Source organism: Megalops cyprinoides, chromosome 15, assembly GCF_013368585.1.
Source record: "Megalops cyprinoides isolate fMegCyp1 chromosome 15, fMegCyp1.pri, whole genome shotgun sequence".
NCBI classification, from domain to species: Eukaryota; Metazoa; Chordata; class Actinopteri; order Elopiformes; family Megalopidae; genus Megalops; species Megalops cyprinoides.
In genome coordinates this window covers 4,570,447-4,590,898 of record NC_050597.1, presented here as the reverse complement: position 1 = coordinate 4,590,898, position 20,452 = coordinate 4,570,447, and the positions used below count along the sequence as shown (strand labels likewise).

Genomic DNA, 20,452 nt, shown 5'->3' with positions numbered 1-20,452 from the left:
CATTTTAGCATTATGGGTTCCACCCCAGTCCATTTGGACACAGTAACAGAACTTTTTTTTTACAGTGTGACAGTTTGTGTATAGTGAATATTCCAGGTTACATATTCAGTCCTTTGACCACTATTCCACACTGTATCCCATTCTGCTATATAAGGACTCATGATCTGTTTAGAAACAATGATCTCATTCACCATAGCTTGTTATTGTTATAGTACTATTCTTTAGTACTATTATTACTAGTATTACTGTTACTACTAGTATTCTTTAGTACTATTCTTAGCAGGGCTCAGAGTTCAGCTGGTTGTGCTCACAATATTGAACTATGTATTTTCACAATATACATTTACGCCTTTTGTCTTTATGATGTTTTCCAGATAGATGCAGCCCAATATGTGGTAACAGCTATCACTGAAACACCCCAATAACATTACTGCTGTTGGAGCCTCATGTATAGGCTGCAAACGAGCTGAAAAGCTGTAACTGAACAATATCTGCCCATAGCAGCCTTTTTTGAGGGATTACGGGCACCGAGGGAGCGATTCAACAAAGAGGTCATATTTTCTTGACTTTTATGGATCTTACGGTTTTTAATGTGATGCATCGTCAATAACTCAATAAATGAAAACTTAGGGCTGGTTATGCGTCTGTCAATTGTTCATTCCCCTACCCACAATCCCGGGCCTCTCCCACAGGGCCTTTATGCAGAGCGCATTTTAGCTGACTGCAGAAGATTCGCTGTGAAACAGCCGCACTCCGGTGTGCGTCGCGAGGAGTAAGTTCCGTCGCTGGTGGAAAACACGCGAGCGATAAATAACACATGGGGTGGGAGAGGGAGATTTACGGTCCACCAATAACCTCCTCTTTATTGCTTTCAATAGTCACGTTGTTGGGGGAAGTTGCCGTATACAACAGCCCTGAGAGCGTTTGCCGGTGAGATCAATAACTCCCTCTCAGCTGTTTGCTCATTAATTTATGCATTAACTTGGAACGCGTCCAGCTTCATATTTCTACTGATTTGCATCCCCTCGTTGGCACCAGCTGGCACGGTGCTGCTTAAAGTTACCGACCTGCTCAGCGCCGCCCAGTGAAAAATTGCGGGATGCTACAAAATCAGGTCAAGAATCAAACACTGTCTTGCAGCACTGATGCTGCTATTCCCTGAACAGCGGTGTTGACGAAACAAGAAAGCAAGAACGTGATGATGATGATGATCAGAGTATTCCACTCCCGTGTAAGGCTGTCATTTGTCTGTAATCTGGAATGATTGGTTTGTTGTCTTGTTTTCTTGTCCACATTATCTTCCTTTCTATACTTTAAAAGATGTGCTTAATAAATTCATCATTGTGTTGTAGTTACTGACAGAATTTTCACCTTGCTGCCAGAAAGCAATATATTTTTTAACAGAAAGTACACTTTTGTTTGGGTATGTTGTGTGAAATACCCATTTCAAATTCTTTTTTTGTATGACCTGAGAAATATTATTCACTGTTGAATTTTTAAGTTGTTGAATCACTGGTCCCTTCAGCCATACACAAATAATGTACGTGAAGGTCACTTGAGTCTAATCTTATGCAGTTTCTTAAAACAAACAGATAATGTTTTTTATCAAATATGTATTTGAAAATGGTTGCATCACAAATATTTTTTAAGCCACCATAACATTAAAGTCTTTACTTGCCATTGTTCAGCTTCTTTCTGCAAGTTTCAGCATGACCCCCAGAACACCCAGAATACTCTTTAATGATTGCAGAAATCTTGCAGCAATTAGAAATACTGTCACATTCAGGCACTTATGAGTTACTGTAGTTTTTGGTGTCTTCAGCAAGCTCATGGGAACAAAATGTTCCTTTTCCTTTTAAGAGTTTCAATTTCCAGCTGAGTCATCACGACTCTGGAGTGATGGTGCAGCACTAGATGACTTTGAGTGGTGTGACAACTTTTCTTCAGCTGAAGGTGGGCAAAGCGAAAGATGGCTATTGATTTCAGAAGGATGGATAACCGCTATAAAAGCAGTTATGAGTGAAGGAAAGGTAGCATTTGGGGAAGATTACAGATTTCTGGAGACAGTCATCTCTGACAACAGGTTTTGAAGACACAAAAAAACCAACCAGGTACCACATACAGGAAAAGTCAACACTGCCTGTTTTTCTCTGAGAAAACAAAATTGTTTTAGTATCAACAAAACAATGGTGACCCTACAGTCCCTGTATTGAATCAATATTAACAATCCTCTGTGACATCCTGGCTCAGCAATTTTAACATTAAGAGCAAAAACTCTACAGGATGGTGGAGACTCACAGCCAAGTGCTGGATGAATCCCAGGTGAACCCTTCTGAACTTTATAAAACAAAAGATGCCCATGACTGACTCCATCGGAAGGGATACTCTGCACTTATCACATCAGTAGATTCAAGACCTTTCCTCTGACGGCCACTTTATGGTCCCAGAAACATGGTCCCAAAGCTAAGCATTCATCTGCACCAGAAGCAAGTATCTGGGTGAGCAGTAGGCATTTACAGTTAGCTGTAGGTGCTTTTAGCTGTACATGCAAACAAACTGGCATGCTACTGTCGAGTCCGTAGAATGAATGAATTTCTTAATTGTCTGTTAACGGGCATTTTTAAGGCTGTCAGCATGTGTCTGAAAACGTGTGAGAGGACATGGTGCATGTGTATATTCTGGTACTGGCACGTATGTGCGCGTGTCCTGGAGAATACTGCGCTGTTTACGATTGTTTCTGCTGCACAGTAAATTGCTCGCTGGGACAATAAAGGAATATTGATTCTTTCATTTATCGATAGGACTGCAGACGACGTGCATCGTGGTTAACGTGTGGATTACTTGGATTACTGCTGTGCGTTTCTCACTAAATAGGTAAACTGTGTTTGTTACCTTGTCAGGTCATAAATTTGTCTTTGTTAGGTAACGGTCCCTGTGAGAGGCATCTGTATATAATACTATATGTATTCAGATCACGTTATACAGAATTTTTCCTCAGGGATGAGAATCTGTAGGACCAGGAGTGTAAAGCTTGCCAGTTGAGCCCTTCACAGGAAAGCTAATATAGAAATTATAATCGCTATCACACACTAGTGGTGTTCAACCACAGCTTTGCTATAACACTAGCTAGTCGGTGGTTGAACAAATTACACTGATAATGTCATTTCCACAATCTCATGTTATATGCTGTTCAGACAAGGCCACTCCTTCAACATCCCAGCTCCAGTAGGGATGATTTTAGATTGGGGTTGGGTTAGGAATATAGTTAAGACTGGGTTAGTGTGGGTATTGGGTGAACCTTACTGCAACACATAGGTGTAGAGTTAGGGTTAGGCTTGGTTGACGGTAGTGAGGATATTAGGGTTGGATTCATTTGAACCTCCTTGGAAGACATCAGAAATGTAACATTTTAACAGCTGCCTTTGATATCTGCCTGTGACAGTTTCTGAAACCCTTTAAGCTCAGGTCTGAAACGGCTCATGTGGATTAGCTGATCACCTTTAATTAAACAACTGACGAAATTCACATGTCTGTATTTCAGAGTAATGAGAGCAGAATTAGAGAGGGAGAGATGGGGAGAGATGAGGGCCGGTTCTCACTGGCGAAGCGCAGGCTGAGGGAGAACCTCAGGGGCTTTCACTGTTGCTTCACCACAGGCGGCTCCAGCAGCCAGTGAAAAATGGGAGAAATTAAGCAAATCAAATGGACAAATTATTGTGCTCACATTGCAGGAGCAATTAGACTCAGAAGGGAAAAAAAAAGTTTCACACATACACACACACTTTCACACAGCTGGCAAGTTTTTTCTGTAGATAGTGCACACCCACACAAACCCAAGATAAAACTTTTCAGGTGTTTCAGCTTTTTTTAGTTAGAGGCAGAAGTCTTCTTACATATGGCCATTTTGGCTTTTTGTCAGTATGTGAATATTATAGATGTAACTATTAATTTATTACCTTTACTGTGATACTGGGGAAAAGGCATACTGTAGTTCAGGAATCTTAATTGCATTGGTTAAAAAAGTCCATATAGACAATGCAGACACATGTATGGCATCTTAAGAGTTGTCTTAAGAGTTTTTTTGGCCCTTCTGAATGACACACCCAGGTTGAGTCAGGTTCATGTCAAGCTGAACCTCTTGGATGACACAACAACAAAACATATACATTATATCTATTCTCAAGGGTATTATCATACTAGTCCTTACAATTGGCTCATTTCTTATTAGAGATCACCAATAACCCATCACTCGAACAGTAGTGATTCCCCTGAAAGTAAATGAAGAGATTTATTGTGTGGTGTACATTACATTAGATTCATCTATGCATGTAATGTAATGGTGTGTAGAGCATACAGCACTGCTTTAGGACTGGATAGCTAGAATTTTGAATCCAAAGTGGAGGCCAAATGGTGCAGCATTCCCAGTGGCTTCAACCAGACTTCCAGTTATATAAATGGATTTTAGGGGATTTGAAATGGTAAACACAACAGTTCTGACTGGATGGGAACTGTCTGGTAGGCAAATGAGAAATACATGATTAATAATTATTACTGTATTGCACATACAGTATGTTTTTGCATCTGACTTATATTCAGCAATATTGTTAAAATATTTACATGCGTGGCATTATATCGAAATAAATTAGCTGCGCGCATTTGACTGTTGAAGGATAACGTTATTTAAGCGCGAAGAGGCAATGTCACACTCTCTCGGTGTGGTTTTACTTTCTCTTTAAAAGACAAGAAGTGAAAAAGAAGAACAGACTGAGGAGCAAGCGTTTCTTTCCTAATCAAAATGAGCAAAAACGGACCCACCCCCCTGGGACTCCTTAATTAACATCAGGAAAGATTTATGTGACACTTCAGACTTCATTGAGTATATTCTTGTTAAAGAAGGGCTGTAGGAACAGCAAAGTGATAAAATGTTATATGTCCTATAATTCCCATGATATTTATGAGAGACTTTTGCTGAGCAAGAGCAGAATGATATGGTTATTTATATATTTATTCATGGAACACAGGAAGCAATAATGTTTGCACTGGAAAAAAAAACCCTTAGGGTTCACTATGTTCTAGAAAGGAGAAAATTGTGAGAGGGAGTTGTGTGTTTTTCCTCGTCAACAAAATGAGCACGATGCGAAGGGGCTTTTTTTTGAAAACTGTATGCAGACAGCAAATGTTTTGACAACCCGTTAGGTTTGAAATGTTTTTTGAAACCCGATGTTGTTCAAAATGGTTTCTTTTGTTTGAAGACCGTCCTCCAGATTTTGACAGAATTGGTTCTTAAACTCCCATAAAGTGCACCCTGTTGGCAGAGCATTTGTATAAATTGGTTCTCGTCATAAATGGGGTTGCATGGGGGCAGAAGAGTGGTACATGCTACTTTTGCTCAGGCTGTGAATGTGATAAGAGAGAGTCCAAGTGTTGCACACCTTCTGCATCTCACAGGCGTGACCACCATCATCCAAGTGTATTCAAAGATATGAGAAAGCACAGCTCTAAATCGTTTTTATGCTGTCACTAGGCTTTGCAGTGCAATTGATTCTATAGTGTCATTGTCATGATTGTCCTTTCGCTTTTACTCCCGGAGGGACTTGTGCAGTCGATTCCACTGCGACTCCACACTAATATTTTGTCTCTTCTCCCATGTGAAAACTGGTGCTGGTTCAGGACTCATTAGAGCTTTCAGCTGGTGTTCGTCAGAGGGCCGTGCCAACAGGCCAGCCCCACAGCCAGGCTGCTGTCCTCCTTCTCATCTGATCAAGCGGTTTTCGCATAGAGCATATTTACAATTACTAGTTGCTGCTTTCTGTAGGTTGAGCCAATTTGTCGTTAGTGCTCTCAAGAGATCGCGCTGTGCGCTAACAAGCTCAGGCCTCTTCATTGTTGCTGCTTTTAAATATTACTTGTTAAGCAGCCTGGTTCAGCTGCTCCATGGTGTTTGAGTCTCCAGCCTGCAGATACTCAGACAAATAGGAGGGCAGTAGCAGGAATGTACATCCATACACCTTTTGTCATCACCCTTTTGCACGTAGCTTAGCTCCATCCCCGTTTCAAATGAAAGGACCCTTCTTTCTGGCAGCAAATGAAACTTGTTTGCTGGGCAATTGCAGATGTGTAATAGCACAGAACAGGGTTAATGTCTAATCATTTTCTCCTTGTCTCTACGATAGTAATTGAAGCAGGTATTAGCCAAATCGATCCGCCACTTTTCGAGATGCACAGACAGACAAGCTGACTGTTATGGGTGGTGACACAACCGACTAAACACAATATGAAGCTTATGATATTACGTTATTTACGTTATTGTCACTTAGCAGATGCTCTTATCCAGAGTGACTTAGGGTACAATTTATCCATTTATCCAGCTGGATCTTTACTGAAACTATTGTGGGTTAAGTACCTTGCTCAAGGGTACAACAGCAATGTCTCAGCACTAGGGAACTGAACCAGCAAACCTTTGGGCCCTACTTACAACTACACCACACTGCTTCTATACTGATATGATATTTAAACGGGAGAACAAAAATGTCTGGATAATTATTCAACTTTAGTTTAAAAATGCAGATTTGTATTCAGGTTAACATTATGAATTTTATTTTTCATTACACATTAATGTTAATCAATTAATTATTTAACAATAATTAATTAGTAAGCAAATAACCTTTAAAAGTTGAGTTTTAAGTGCACAAATGAAATACTGTATAAGTCTAGAGACCACTTTTATCTTTTTTGTTGTTGGCCCTAGCAGATCTCCAACAGCACATTTCCTTCACTCACTGTGTTCGGTAACAATTAGCAAACCGCCAAGGCCAAGATCAGTATTCAGTTAAGAACTCAATCAAACCTAATTAATGAAGATTTTAGTTGGAAGAGAAATCAACAGACACAATGGGTCCTCAGGAGTAGGATTAAGAAGCACAGACTTAATGAATGATAAAACAATCACCACTAATGAACGTTTGTTGAACAAAAATAATCATTTAAATAAGGATAATATGACGGATGAGTGTAATTTTATTGAATGTAAATACAAGGGTTCCCTGGCTGTCCTTGGCTGTCCATAACAGAAAATATATGTATGTGTGTGTAGGGAGATATATATTCTTGCTGTTGTAGGATCTCGGGACATAATTTAATATTGTGACATTTCTAGATCTTGTTTAACTGGAAACTTTGACGCCTTTAAGTTGGAAAGTTTTTTTTTTTTTTTTTTTTCAGAGAGCTCTGTTGACATGGATCACGATGCTACGTATATTGCATTTATTTGTGTCATTTATTTCTTTTTGCCTGCTTGGCCCAAGGAGATAATAATTGCTATTTGTTTATGCGTGTTGTGGAAAAAGATCCTTGAGATGTCTCTTTCTGCCAAGGGCAATCAAAAGACAGCAGGAAACAGAACACTCAGCAGACAGCACACAGTCTAATTGGGAAAGCTTTTACAAAGCAAACACCTCAAGTCTCAAGTCTGCCCTCTTTTCTGTACCAGTAGGTAATAAACAGCATTGTTTGAAAATCATTTTGATTTGTGGATAAGCTTTTCCACTTCAGACACTTTGAATGCAGTTTACCTTGGATAAGTTGTTTAAGGCACCTAAGATCCATAACAGACTTGAAAATATGACATTACCTTGTAATACCTTGTTTTATAGACTTATAGACTGCTGAAAGGATAAGTTAATATTGATATTTTTACCTTTTTATGCAGATGTTTCCTTGCTATGTCCTATTCATAAATTATCAGGGAACCATTTGATGACTGTGTCTTGATAATGGAGATATATGTATATGTATGTATATATTTGAATGGAGCATTACTGATAACAAAGACAAGGTATATAATTACATTACATGCTGATGTATGGGTGTGTCTGTAATTACCAGAACCTTACGGACTACTGTACCACTCAATCACTTATTGGATTCCTCTCAACAAAGAAGGCATAATGGTTTTAAATATGCTTTAAAAGTAGAGTTAACTGTTGAGATTGATGAGTTCCAGAGTAGGAGTTTCAGGAGTTACAACATCTAAATCCAGTCTATTTTTGAACCAATATGAATACCTCTCTTTTTTTGCGTGTAATTTAAACAGCAGGAAGATCCGGAGTGGCGTACTCGTGCAGGTCTCCTAGGTTTGTCTCTCCCAACCCTTCATCTGCCTTTCATTAACATGTAGAGCCGTGTGTCATCTGCATTGCCATGGGAATAACTCCATGACAGATAGAGGGTTCTGAGACTCCTCTCCTCCACGCTGCGAGGGGGGGGGTGCCGTAATGTGGTTAATTCATGCTTTTGGACCGTCGAGCGCATTTTACAGAGTGTGCCATTTAAAATGGGGAAAGTTATTTTTAATAGTACCACCAGTGAAAAGTTTGCCCGCTTATGTGCAAAATCCTTCAAAGCCCAGCTAATGTAAATACGCAGGGCTGTTTAGAACACGTCATTCCAACATGGATTTCACTTTGAGGACCTTATTTTTAAAACGATTTACATACTCTTGGTAGCTCCTTTGCAAAGCTATCCCATATTGCCGTACTCTCTACTGTGCTGTTATATATCATATATCATATTGTACGAATTAGCACTGTGTCTCTTCAAACTGCACTTCAAACTTTGGTTCGCGGTCATACAAATACATACAAATTAACTATTGTAAAAGCTAAGAACAAGAGCAATAGTATTCTGATATGAATGGGGACTGATTGAGAGTTTATGTGGTGTATGAGTGAAATTCCATCTCTCTGTCTTGGGCTCTGAGAATTATAGTTTGTATGCAGATTGATACAGATGTACTGAGGTTTCTGCAGCTGTTAAAATTTTATCCCACAAAAGTCTTGCATGTGCTTTACTGTATGCATTGTGGGGGTTTAATCTATTTTTAATCTATAAGTCCTAGAGATGTAACATTGAAGTGCCCTTTTTTAGGTTTCTCTCACCTTCAAACTTTTTTGTTGTTTATGTTTTGGATGAAATTTTTTCTCGTTTCTGTGTAGGCAGAGATGCGTACTGTGAGTGGTTCTTAATTAAAGGAGCACTTGGGCTCAGTCAAAGCGACATTTTAATTTTGATCTGTTAAAGCTTGCATAATAAGTGTGATTGCAGAAGCTGCTGTGATGTAATTTTGCTACCAAGGTGTGCCTGTTCTCACAGTGTCGGCACAGACACCATGCTGTTAGCCAGCCCCACAATTACAAGCTGAGGACGGCTGCTTTATCTGCACACTGTCCTTAAAGCAGCCCTGCCTCTGAGAGAAATCCACATCCCTAGGTGCAGAAGAGCATGCACAGACTCACAGCTTCCTGTTTGATGAAGTAACCGACCAAAGTGAAATCTTTCGCTTTGGTCAGAGTCTGTGTCAGAAGAGCAGGGTGTTGTTATATCAATATGTGTGTGGACTGCACATTGTCTTATGAGTTTGAAAGAACAACGTAGACAATAATGAGTTATAATAATGGACTGTTTAGTGCCTTTGTACAGTGAAATTTACAGTGCATTTCAAGGATGTAAAGTGCTTCACAGAGAAGAGGGTGACTTACCTCAACCACCACTGATGTGCAGCACCCACTTGGGGATTACACAGCTACCATTTGAGACCAGAACGCTCACCAGGCATCAGCTGATGTAGAGAGGGAGTGATTTATTTTAGCTTTAATTTTTCAGCAAGTCCGGGCATGATTCAAAAGGAATATCGACACGGTCACGCTGAGAATTTGTTCAGGACACAGAGGAACCCTTTTTACAATCAGTGCCCTGGGATCTTCCATGACCATAGGGAGGTGGGACTGCAGTTAAAAGTCCCTTCTGAAAGACAGTTTCTCCTAAGGAACAGTGTCCCCCTCGCTGTCCAGGGGCATTGGTGTTCCCTGTAGGTCAGAGTAGAGACTGCCCCCTACTGGTCCAACAATGGCACACATTTTCCCAGGAGGCCTTCAATCGAAGCAACTACCCAAGCCCACCTCCCATTCCCCTCAGCCATCATGCAGTATAAGGTTACAGAGTGACATGGCTACCAGCTGTGGGGATGTTGCAGGGTTGCAGTGGAAAGGGTATCTGTACAATGCCACTGAAGTCAAGGACTTATGATAATTGAAATGTTATGAATACCTGCTGTGGGCGTAGCTGTACTCCCACGGAGCCTGACCTCAGTAACAAGGCATAGATGCACAGCCATGTGGAACATTGTCCTTCTCAGGGTCCCATGCAGGGGCATCCATGTGTAAAGCATATGTCTGCACATAATTATTACCGTATTCATAGTGGTGGTACGTTTTATTTTGTGAGTTCATTATTTTCTCATTTTGGTGCAGTTGAACAAATTAACCTCGCTTAATGTCTGTATGGTTAATGGGAACTTCTTAATGTTGTGTCATGATGAAAAAAAGAAAAAAAACCTGATGAGGTTTATTTTTTTTACTTGCTTACTTGATTATTGCTGACCATATGTACTGTTTTATATAAGTTCAGTATAATTTCATCTGAGGTGAATATGTGTTGTTTTTATGCGTTTGTTATGAATGACAGTGAGCAAAAAGATGAGCTGATTTTGGGGTCCCTGTGTTTCAGGTGATCCTCATGCTGACGAAGCATTTTGACTTCAACCTTGGCAGCGTCACGGAGAGTTCTCTGTGGAGGTAAGGAGAAGGATAATACTATTCATATATTCTCACAGGTGAGCACTTGACAGGACATAACAGCATTTCAACCAATGTTATGAATGCCCCTCTGCCTGCTTTCCCCATGGAAGAATCTGTCATGATAGGTTTTTAAGCGGCAAGGGACACGACCTCATAATATTTCATACTGTTGGGAATTTACACTTGATTCAATTTGAAGCACTGCACAAAGAGAAGTTTCTATATATATATATATATATATATATATATATATATATATATATATATGTATATATATATATATACACATGTGTGTGTGTGTCTCTGTGTCTTTATGCATACATATATACACAAATATACATAGACATATGTGCATGCAGTATAAACATTGTTGATATTTTTTTTTAGTCAGAACTGATGTTGACAGACTTGAGTGCTGTTGCATAAGCACTTTATTGCGAGTTAGAGATGTTGGTTAATTGCCTTTGTTCTTTTTGCAAAGTGGGACATATTTGACTACTTTTTTTTCCTGCCTTGAATTTCACCGGGTTTGATGCTCAACAGGTGAAATCTCCCCTTCACCTGTTCCCAATCATTACTGTGACTCTACTGAGGCAGGACTGAAATGTTGTGGCATCTTGTCAATGGGGTCTACATTTATATCACGCTAATGCATGTCACAGCACTCAGGAGACATTCTGACCCCTGTGAGCCACTCAGGAAAGGCAAGCAGTCACTGTACCCACAATGCACTTGTGCTCTGCTCTGCAAGGGCAGGAGATTGGGGGGAATATCACAGGGTGACCGTTACTGGGCCGGCTCCTGTAAGGGTGCTTTCATTCACATTAGTATGTCTTGCTATAAATAATAATTAAAAATAATAATAGATTACTAAACCGTCAAGTCATGAGTTCTCAATGTTTCTGTCCCGGTCAACTAAGAGTCTGGAAACCAAATACATTTTATATAAATAAATAAATAAGTAAACAGCCAGTCTCATATATCTTTTAGACAGCCAAATTAAGACAGAAGGACAGGCAAATCTTGACTAGTTGAGTGATTTCTCTACCACCGATATCAGTTCAGTAATGCAAGCTCTCCATCACAAATTAGAAAGCTCAGGAGACAACGTGATTTTGAGTAATCTATAAAAATTGGTTCGGTCTTATCTTCCATTATGGAATTGATCGTAATGCATTACCTTCAAGCGTGTGTTTATTATGTGTGTGTTTCCCAGCTCCGGGGTGATTTATTAAATGGCTAGTGGCATCCACAAGCATATCACTAAAGAGCCTGTGAGTGTGGGACTCCAGCAGCACGCTGATATCGTGAGTCGTGAAAACGTGTTGCATGGTGATGCACGCATAATGATAGTGTGCACCCTCCCCCAAAGACCGCCCTCTCCGTAAATATAATGAATGCCACTTAGGTTGAAAACGGAGGGTACTATTCTTTGGCAACTATGTAATGTAACATGGCATTTTGCCTACTGTTATTATTGTACACCAGTGCATAATACCCAGCAGCAAGTGTCTTCAAGAACCATTGACCCATAGTGAACTCGTATCTACTCATACTCATATATAACCTCATATGTAAAAGTGAATATTTTTCTGCCACAGAAATAGTTTCCCAACTCTGAGTGTTCCTGTGTGCGTGTGGAAACTGATGACTGCACTGTCATGTGTAAAGCAAGCTGGTAGTGCATTCACCTTCTTCAGCAGCTGCTGACACAAACAAAGAGGGAAGTTTTGCTATTTACAAAGCACAGGAGAAGTGCGAGGACTACATCGATGGTAACTGTTTACCTTCGGGCGACACCATATTGAAGACAAACTACTTTTCCTTCCCCTGAGTACTTTGCGAGCTCTCAGACAGATCAGTGCAGGCACTGAGGAAGACCTTGCGAAAGGACCTCTTCCCATTCTGCTGTGTCAGAGGCGTACTCTGTGGTGTCCTCTCCTGAGCGTGGACAGTCACAGGTCTGAAAGGGGGTTTAGCCATGACTTATAACCAGCAACTGATACCTACAGCAAAAGGGGAAAAAAGCATTAAAGTCAAACTTCCATCCAGTGTTTTGCTTCAGTTAAACAACTAAGAACCGAGTCAGAATGAAGTCCAGAAACAGTGGATCTCATGCGGACACCAGTGTTGGAAAAGCACACATCCATATGTGTAAAAATACCTCTTTGTCCCTGGTCCATTGTGGCAGCATAATTAGTCAGGAGTGCAAGCTCTGCGGTATTCATCCTATAAAGAGAGCACATTATCCCTGTATTATCTACCCATTGTATAACACATAATCGTCTAATTAGCTGATGGAACACAGCTCATGAAGTCACTTAATTTGGCAAAATTATTATAGGTTATGAAGACAACAATAAAGAGTGAAGCAAAGAGAATGGCAGCTGTTTCTGCCCAGAGAGAGCCAACATACTGTAGATAGAGCACATGTGAAAGAAGGTCTGTACCTCCGTGAGTGAGATCCGAGCCCCTGTTCTCATCGGACAACTAACACTAGCCAACTGAGTCTTGGGGAATATGTTATGTTTGTTTATGTCTGGATGTCTGAACTTCAGCTTGCAACTTTCCTCCAAAAAATCAACCAGTGTACATGCATTTTATGGTCTGGTTCAGCTCCAAATGGCTCCAGCACACGTATCTTTTATGTAACACGTTGAACCATTGTGGACATAAGATTCAGGGGTGGCAGTCACCTCGGCGATGTGTTACTGCCTGCTATTCAAAGCTGTTACCTCTTCAGTGCTTGTGTCACAGTGTCGTGGTGAGTGTGTGAGGAAATTTAAATTAGTCTTAATTAATGTGTTAACTAGTTTCAACAAGTGTTGCTGTGCCTCCTGCCGCCCAATGGCCTGTGGTGGCTGTAGTGTCATTCTACCTCACTTGGCCAGCAACAAAGAGTGATTGAAGTGATTTTGCTCTGGTTTTATGCAAACACAATTACTGAAATGGTATGAAGTCTCTCTCTCATACACACACACACACACACACAGAAATCCTGTTTGTTCAGCAGTGTAGCAATTTTGAAGTTGTCCATGGTGGCTTATGACTGATGCATGAAAAGTGTCCTGGATATAATCTTAAGATGATTTTTTGTAGGAGAGGAAGTATTGATTGTCAGACTGGAAAGTCTCCAGACCTGGAAAGGCTGCATTGGCTGGGGCATTATTTCACAGTAGTGGAATTCATCTCTGAATGATCTGGGAAAATGTGTTCCTACACTAAGATATTAGAGTTGCCATCTGGCCGGTTATGTATGCACTGGAACCAGCTGGCCTGGGGAGTGGGGGGTGTGGATGTTTATTGTAAGATTGTTTTTTGGTTGCTGATGAAACAACTGAATCTTTCAAATGAGGAATTAATCATTCAATAATTATGCTCTGTTATTGCAGGATTTAATTAATGGTTGATATAATTTATTTGCTTAGCAGATAACCTTATTCAGGGTGACTTTTGTAGCTGACTTTTTGTTTATTTTAATTTGTACAGTTAGTGTTTACTGAAGCAGTTTGGGTTAAGTAGCTGCTCTGGACTACATTGAGAAAAAGGAAAAATCTCTCATCTCCCTCAAAAGTCATGGCAGAGTGACCAGAGAAAGGACAGTTTAGAAGTATGCCAAAAAGCTTCAGTGAAATTTGCCAAGCTATCTTAAGGGAAAGTACTGTTCAATACAAGAAAAGGCCCATTGGTTGTGATTGAAGGCAGAGGAGACTTTCTTGTAACTTGATTATTTTATTGTTATCATGTTCATCTGGGAGGATTGAATAGCTCTTTAAGACAACTTGGTAGGTTTTATTGAATGTAGTAGTTTGCTTATGTGGCAGTGTGAGAGCATGGTTCAGCTGTGTGGCATGCTGATTGCTGATTGGCTGATGACTGTCACATGACGCTGCACAGAGTAAATTACTCACTGGTGCTGGTGCCAACACTCCCAGCATCACAACACAGCAACTGCAAGGTTTTGCTTGCTTTTACAAACGCTGCAGGTGCTTTAATGCAACAAACGTCTGATCTGTACAGCAGTTCCTCTTCAACCTTTAACCTTAGGTATGGCGCGGTTTCTGCGGGGAGGTGCAAGGTGCAGTGTCTGAGAGTTGCAGCAGCGGTAATGATGCAGCACTTCAGGAGCTGTTGGTTGAAGTCGTGTTATGGGCTTCAACGAACTGATCAATTGCAAGTGATGCCTCAAATCTTCGCCAAAGCCCAGGTGGCTTCCTTTTTTGGCAAATGTCGCTGCTGCATTTCAATTCAGATAATTAATGTGCTTAGAGGATTGTGCAGTATATCATCCCATATGATAACATTCAACATTAAATCAAAGAGAGAAGAAAAAAGAAAAAAAATCACTCTTATCTCTGTGGTTTTAGTTGAAAACTCTGCTTATCCTAAACTGTTACTGCACCAGAGGCGAAGACTCTCAGCGGGACGATTTATAAGGAATGAAGAAACTGATATAAGTTTGGCATGGTATACCGTGTTTTTTGTATGCATTAGGGAACATTGTTGAAACCTTTCAACACAATATGATATTAATGTTATGATGTTGAAGTACGTATCTGTCCTATCTATCCCTACTTTCTATTAAAAAAACACTCTACACTAGTTTAGCACTGAACTCAGTATCTTACTGACCTCTTGTAATACTTCTCTTCTTATTGTTAGTATTAGCCATTGTGATTGTTTGCTTGTTGAAGACATGCCAGCCATGCACTTTCAACTGCATTGGAAGAATTATAATTATTAATCTGTTAGGTTGCAGAGGTGCTTATTACAACAGTACTGGAAAAGTAATAGTAAAATAATTTAAATAATAATAAAGAAAAAGTTACTTTTCTCACTTTCATTACACTTGGTTTACAGGAGGTAAAAAATGATAGTTTATGATATTTATTGTTCTGTATTATTTTCTGTTGAAGACTTCATTGTTTTTGACATCAAATTTTTAGCACCTTCACACATTCCTTGAAATAATCTCTTCCATAATCTGTTTTGACCATCGTGAAAATATTCAAATGATTTTTAATTTAAGTTGTAGGTGTGAGTGGACTGCAATGATGTTATTTGCATCGAGCACGCATTCAATTTTACTCAAAAAGACAATTCGCTCACTTTTTCTTTTCTTGTTTTATAACTTGTGAGATTTTTTTGGACAGTAATGAAAACTGTGTTCTCTGTGTGAATGTCAATGAAGGAAAGTCATTTGCAAGTGGCAATAGAAACGGATCTAATTACTGTAGCGATTTGCATCTGGGGCCAGGGGCCAGAGGTCCAGCACAGGGAGCGCTAAGCTTCTTTTTTAACAAACCCAGAGACTAAGCAGCCAAATCCCTTTTTTAAAAATGTATTTAAATATATTCAGATTTAATTTAAAAGACAAGTATGCTGAGGTACAAGAAAGGGAAAATGAGCCCTTGCATCTCTACTGCAGAGATAAGCAGGAGTTCTTTATTTATTTCATTATTCAGAGTCACCGCTAATTAATCCAAAGGTGAAAGGTCTACCGAGAAAATTATTTGGGGTAATTATGGTGCAGATATTGTATTGAATAATTATCAATAGCTGTGCAAAATGAGGTGGCCCAACGTATACATTTCTGTCCAGCTTCTGATTAATATTGATGGAGAGTGCTGTTGCAGAATACTGCCAGGATTGTGTTGTGGCAGTGGGAATGCAGTTTCTGCGGGGATGTGTTTCCCGTAAAGGTGAATCCATTGGAGGTCCATGCCATTTTCCTGCCCATTCATGTGGAGCAGCTGCATAGCAAAAAGGCTGTTGGAGTTGTTTTTTTTTATTATTATACAATAGTGAGAAAGCAGAACTTAGTGATATAAGAGTAAAAAAATAGCATGATGTTGCCTTTTGTGGCAGTTATAGTATGACACACTAATGTTAAGGAGGGTCAGTAATTAAAAGGTACATTTACAGATACCTAGCTTCAGAATGGATAGAACCTGAGCCACGAGATCAAAAACATCAGGAATATTAACCCAAAAAGCTATTATTAATGTATCCATAAAAGCCAGCCAAAGCTGAGAAAAGTATGAAATCCACCTGCTAGTACCATAACACTCTTACTTTACCCATGCTTCCATGTTCTCATTTTCACGACATAGTAGTAGATAATGTAAGGTAAGATAACGAACATGTTTTCACCTCAAAGAACATGTATTCAAGGCCGATAAATGGGTTGCTGAGGATGAAAAATTCTATTTAGGGGATTATTATTGTTGCTGAGGGAAACATCTCCTCTTGGACCATTTCAAACTGTTTGAAAAAAAAAAATGTTCTTTTTCTTTTTGTTTATTAAAACACCCTTATGTAGCAATATGGATGCCATAAACAATCAAACTGCAGGTTTGAAACAGTTGGTTAAATTATCACGTTATGACAATAAAAGTATGTTAAGGTGTGTTTAAGTCTTTAAGTGAAATTTAGTCATTTAATTTGACACAATTTGACAGCTGTTATTGTTATAATGTAGCACTTAATATCTCGGACTACTTCATGCACGCTATGTGCAGCTTTCAGTAATTCCTTCTCTGGAGGGGCATCATGGGTGTGACGCCAGTCTTGACTAGTGGTGGCCATCTTTGCTTGGCTCCAACCCACTGCTGTTTGCAGCTGTATTTAGTTATTGAAATTATCCTCCATTTACCTGCTTGTTTTGCTTGCCCTTGCTGCTTGTCAATGATGATTTTTGCTGTTGCATATTAAAGGCGGCAATATCAAATTGAATGTTTTCTCTGTCCTTATTGTGCATGCACAATGATTTTAATTGCCACAACTAAATAATTGACTCTTCTAATTAAATTTCAGGTCAACGGACTACGGAACCACTTATGAGAAACTTAATGAGAAAGTGGGAGCGAAAACTATTCTGAGCTACTTGTATGTCAGTCCAAATAACAAAAGAAAGGTAAGGCAATTATAATTATTTTCCCCTCTGCTAGACCGACCATTGATCCTTTATTGTTTACCGAGGACAGACTGCTATTTTGTTTATTTTTAAAAGTTATTACAGTTATGATTGAACCAGGTCAATGGGTTTGCGTGGTTATTTGCTGTGAACAGATGGTCAGCTGTTTAGCACAGGGTATGTATGAAAAGGCTCACTTTTAAATGAATGCATTTTCTGTACCTCTAACGCACTGTAAACCTCACGATGGACGTTAATGCTTAATGGTCGAGTGTGATGTTGATAAACAGCTCTCCACTGACAGAATCAGTGAAATGTATAAAATTTATTTTTTTTATTATTTATTTTATTTAATAAGTAGTGAGTGAAATCACGTGCAGTTTTGAGTTTCCTCACAAAGTGAAGTATACACTATATTAAAACAATTTGAAAAAAAGTGGCAGTTGATCCTGTAATATACGAGATCTAAAACACACACACACACACACACACACACACACACACACACACACACACCAGTCACCCATGTGCCACTGGAGATAATGGTCAAACTGAAAGGCTCTTTGTGGAAGGCTAAAAGGCTTAGCTGGCATGTTATTACTACTCTCTTGTGTTGTCTGTAGTGACATGTAGTACAACGTTGTATGATACTGCATTTGAAGTCTTGGAGGTGTAATATGTTATTCCGTGGTACACAATATACAGTGGAAGGAGTAGAAGCTTATCAATGGGAGACTATTACCAAATACATGTAGGAATATTGCTTAGAGTGTTGCCAACAAATGATCTCCATACTTATACAACACATCCTGCATTATTTCAGTGTTGCAGTATTTATCGGTTATTTTGTGAATTCAGTTACATGTTTTTTGTACAGCAGACAATACTCTGTGAGTTCAGGTGAGGTCATCTTTGTAAATACATATTTCAACTGGAGAAAAAAAGTATTTCTGAGATTGGAGGTGAGTTAAAAGTCCATCACATGAATGAAACACTTTTATCCTTTTATCCCGAGAGACCTGTAATAGCCAGTTGACAAGTTCATAACGTTTACCTTTTTTTCCAGTGAGTCATGCCTCTGTCTGAATGTGTGACACTGGTCTGTTTTTTGTAATTTCGGTACAAAATTGTCAGAGCCGGAGTAATTAAAATCAATGTGTGTGCCTCTCTGCTGTTCCGAAACAATTACAGCCCTGTGAAGCATGGCTCGGTACAACAGGCGGGTGGGTGGAAACGGGGCATCGTGCCTTAGATGATGAGATCTCAACATTCAGAGGCTTTCAAAAGCCCTTCATCTTTTTTCCATTTTGGAACAAGCATGCATTTACAAGATTTAATGCATATTTCATGGCCTGCATTTGTAGTGAAATGGTAATTTGAGGAAATGTGACATTTTTTTTTTTTCTGCATAGGTTCTTGTCCAAAGCATGCACAGCGTGAAAGGTATTGACATTTGTTTGGCAGTAACAAGCATAAAACTGGAAATACATTGCAGGATCCACAGCTTTCTGCTGGAACTTCATGTAGAGTCATAACAAGTGCTGGCTGGAGGTACTTGTTATGTCAGGGTAATTGTCACTAAGCATGAAGTTAAGACAGATTTAGTGATCATTATTGCATTACAGTGTTTTTCAGCCCGTAAGTTTGCTGTATACTAGTGTTGGTGGTTTAGGTTCATTAGACTGTAGCTTAGGAGTTGTCATGTGGATAACAGAGCCACATGGTTCACTTCTTCCAGAAGTGAGAAGGATTGTCTGTAGCCCTGGATCAGAGGGGTGGACAGAGGACAGCCCATGTGCTGTGTTTGGCTGGGCTGCTCCCTGCGGGTGGAGTTGGCAGGGAGCAGGGCTGGCCTGACGTGTAAGCGAACTAAGCTCCTGCTTAGGGCCCCCTGTGGCCACCAGAGGGCCCCCAAGAGCGCTTGAAATGTTTTTTTTTGTGATATGTTATATGATGTCAATGGTAATCATACAAAAATGCAATATTACGTTAACGGGCTGGCTAGCTAAGACTACTGTCGAGGCGGTGGGGGGCCCCCAAATCAAATTCTGCTTAGGGCCCCATAAAGGCTTGGGCTGGCCCTGGGGGGAAGGTTAACAACCTTTTGAGTTACAGTAAAGATGAAATTGCTCTCAGCCAAAGAAATAGACATACAGTATGTTTAGAATAAAGCTTAAAAGAGCATAAAGGCACTTCTGTTTATTTGTTTTATAGACATACTGTACATCACACACTACTATTTCATCTACAAATGTCATGTCTCCAAATGTGAAATGAATATCCAGACCAAAACCAGAAACCTTTGTTTTACTTTTATCCGGATTGGACACATTTAGTGTAGCAGTGCTTGTTTAAGCTGAAGCATTTCTCTTGACTCATGCAATAGCACTAATAATGGTTTTGCAACACTCAAATTGCTTCTCAATTGTGGCTTATGTGCTTAGGTAAGCTATGCTCTTCTCCAGTGCTGAACTGAATTTAAAATTGTAAATTATTTCATACAAGCTTTTACAAAAGACTTTTCAGAAACTCAGCACATGATTTAACTTGAAACAAACATAATTGACTTCCAAAACATTTAGTTGTTTAATCAAAATGAGCTGCTGTTTTGCAAAGTTACGTTTTATTTTGCAGCAAAAAGGTATGTGGAATGGAAGCTCTTGAGTTCACCATGGCTTGAATAGAATATAGAATTGAATAGAAATACAGTTCTCAGCCAAGATATCTGGTGGTAGGGTTGTCACTATTGGATTACCATCGATCAAAGATGGCAATACATCATTTTTTAGGTTCTATAGCTGTGTTCCTGGAATAAAATAGATAAAATGATGCAAAATCACTATATGTACCATGGTCTACTACATATAGTTGTCTATTCATGGTTGAATAATGGACAATAATG

General features: G+C 39.5%; 1 protein-coding gene across 2 annotated transcripts in view; it reads left to right on the top strand.

Moving 5' to 3' along the window:
* LOC118789755 (VPS10 domain-containing receptor SorCS1-like) overlaps nucleotides 1-20,452 on the top strand; it is a 109,435-nt gene that overhangs the window by 35,961 nt on the left and 53,022 nt on the right. For both annotated transcript variants that reach the window (XM_036546340.1, XM_036546341.1), the window contains exons 2-3: nucleotides 10,564-10,631; nucleotides 17,451-17,550. In XM_036546340.1, coding sequence (XP_036402233.1) covers nucleotides 10,564-10,631; nucleotides 17,451-17,550 — 168 coding nt within the window. The remainder of the gene's footprint in view (nucleotides 1-10,563; nucleotides 10,632-17,450; nucleotides 17,551-20,452) is intronic.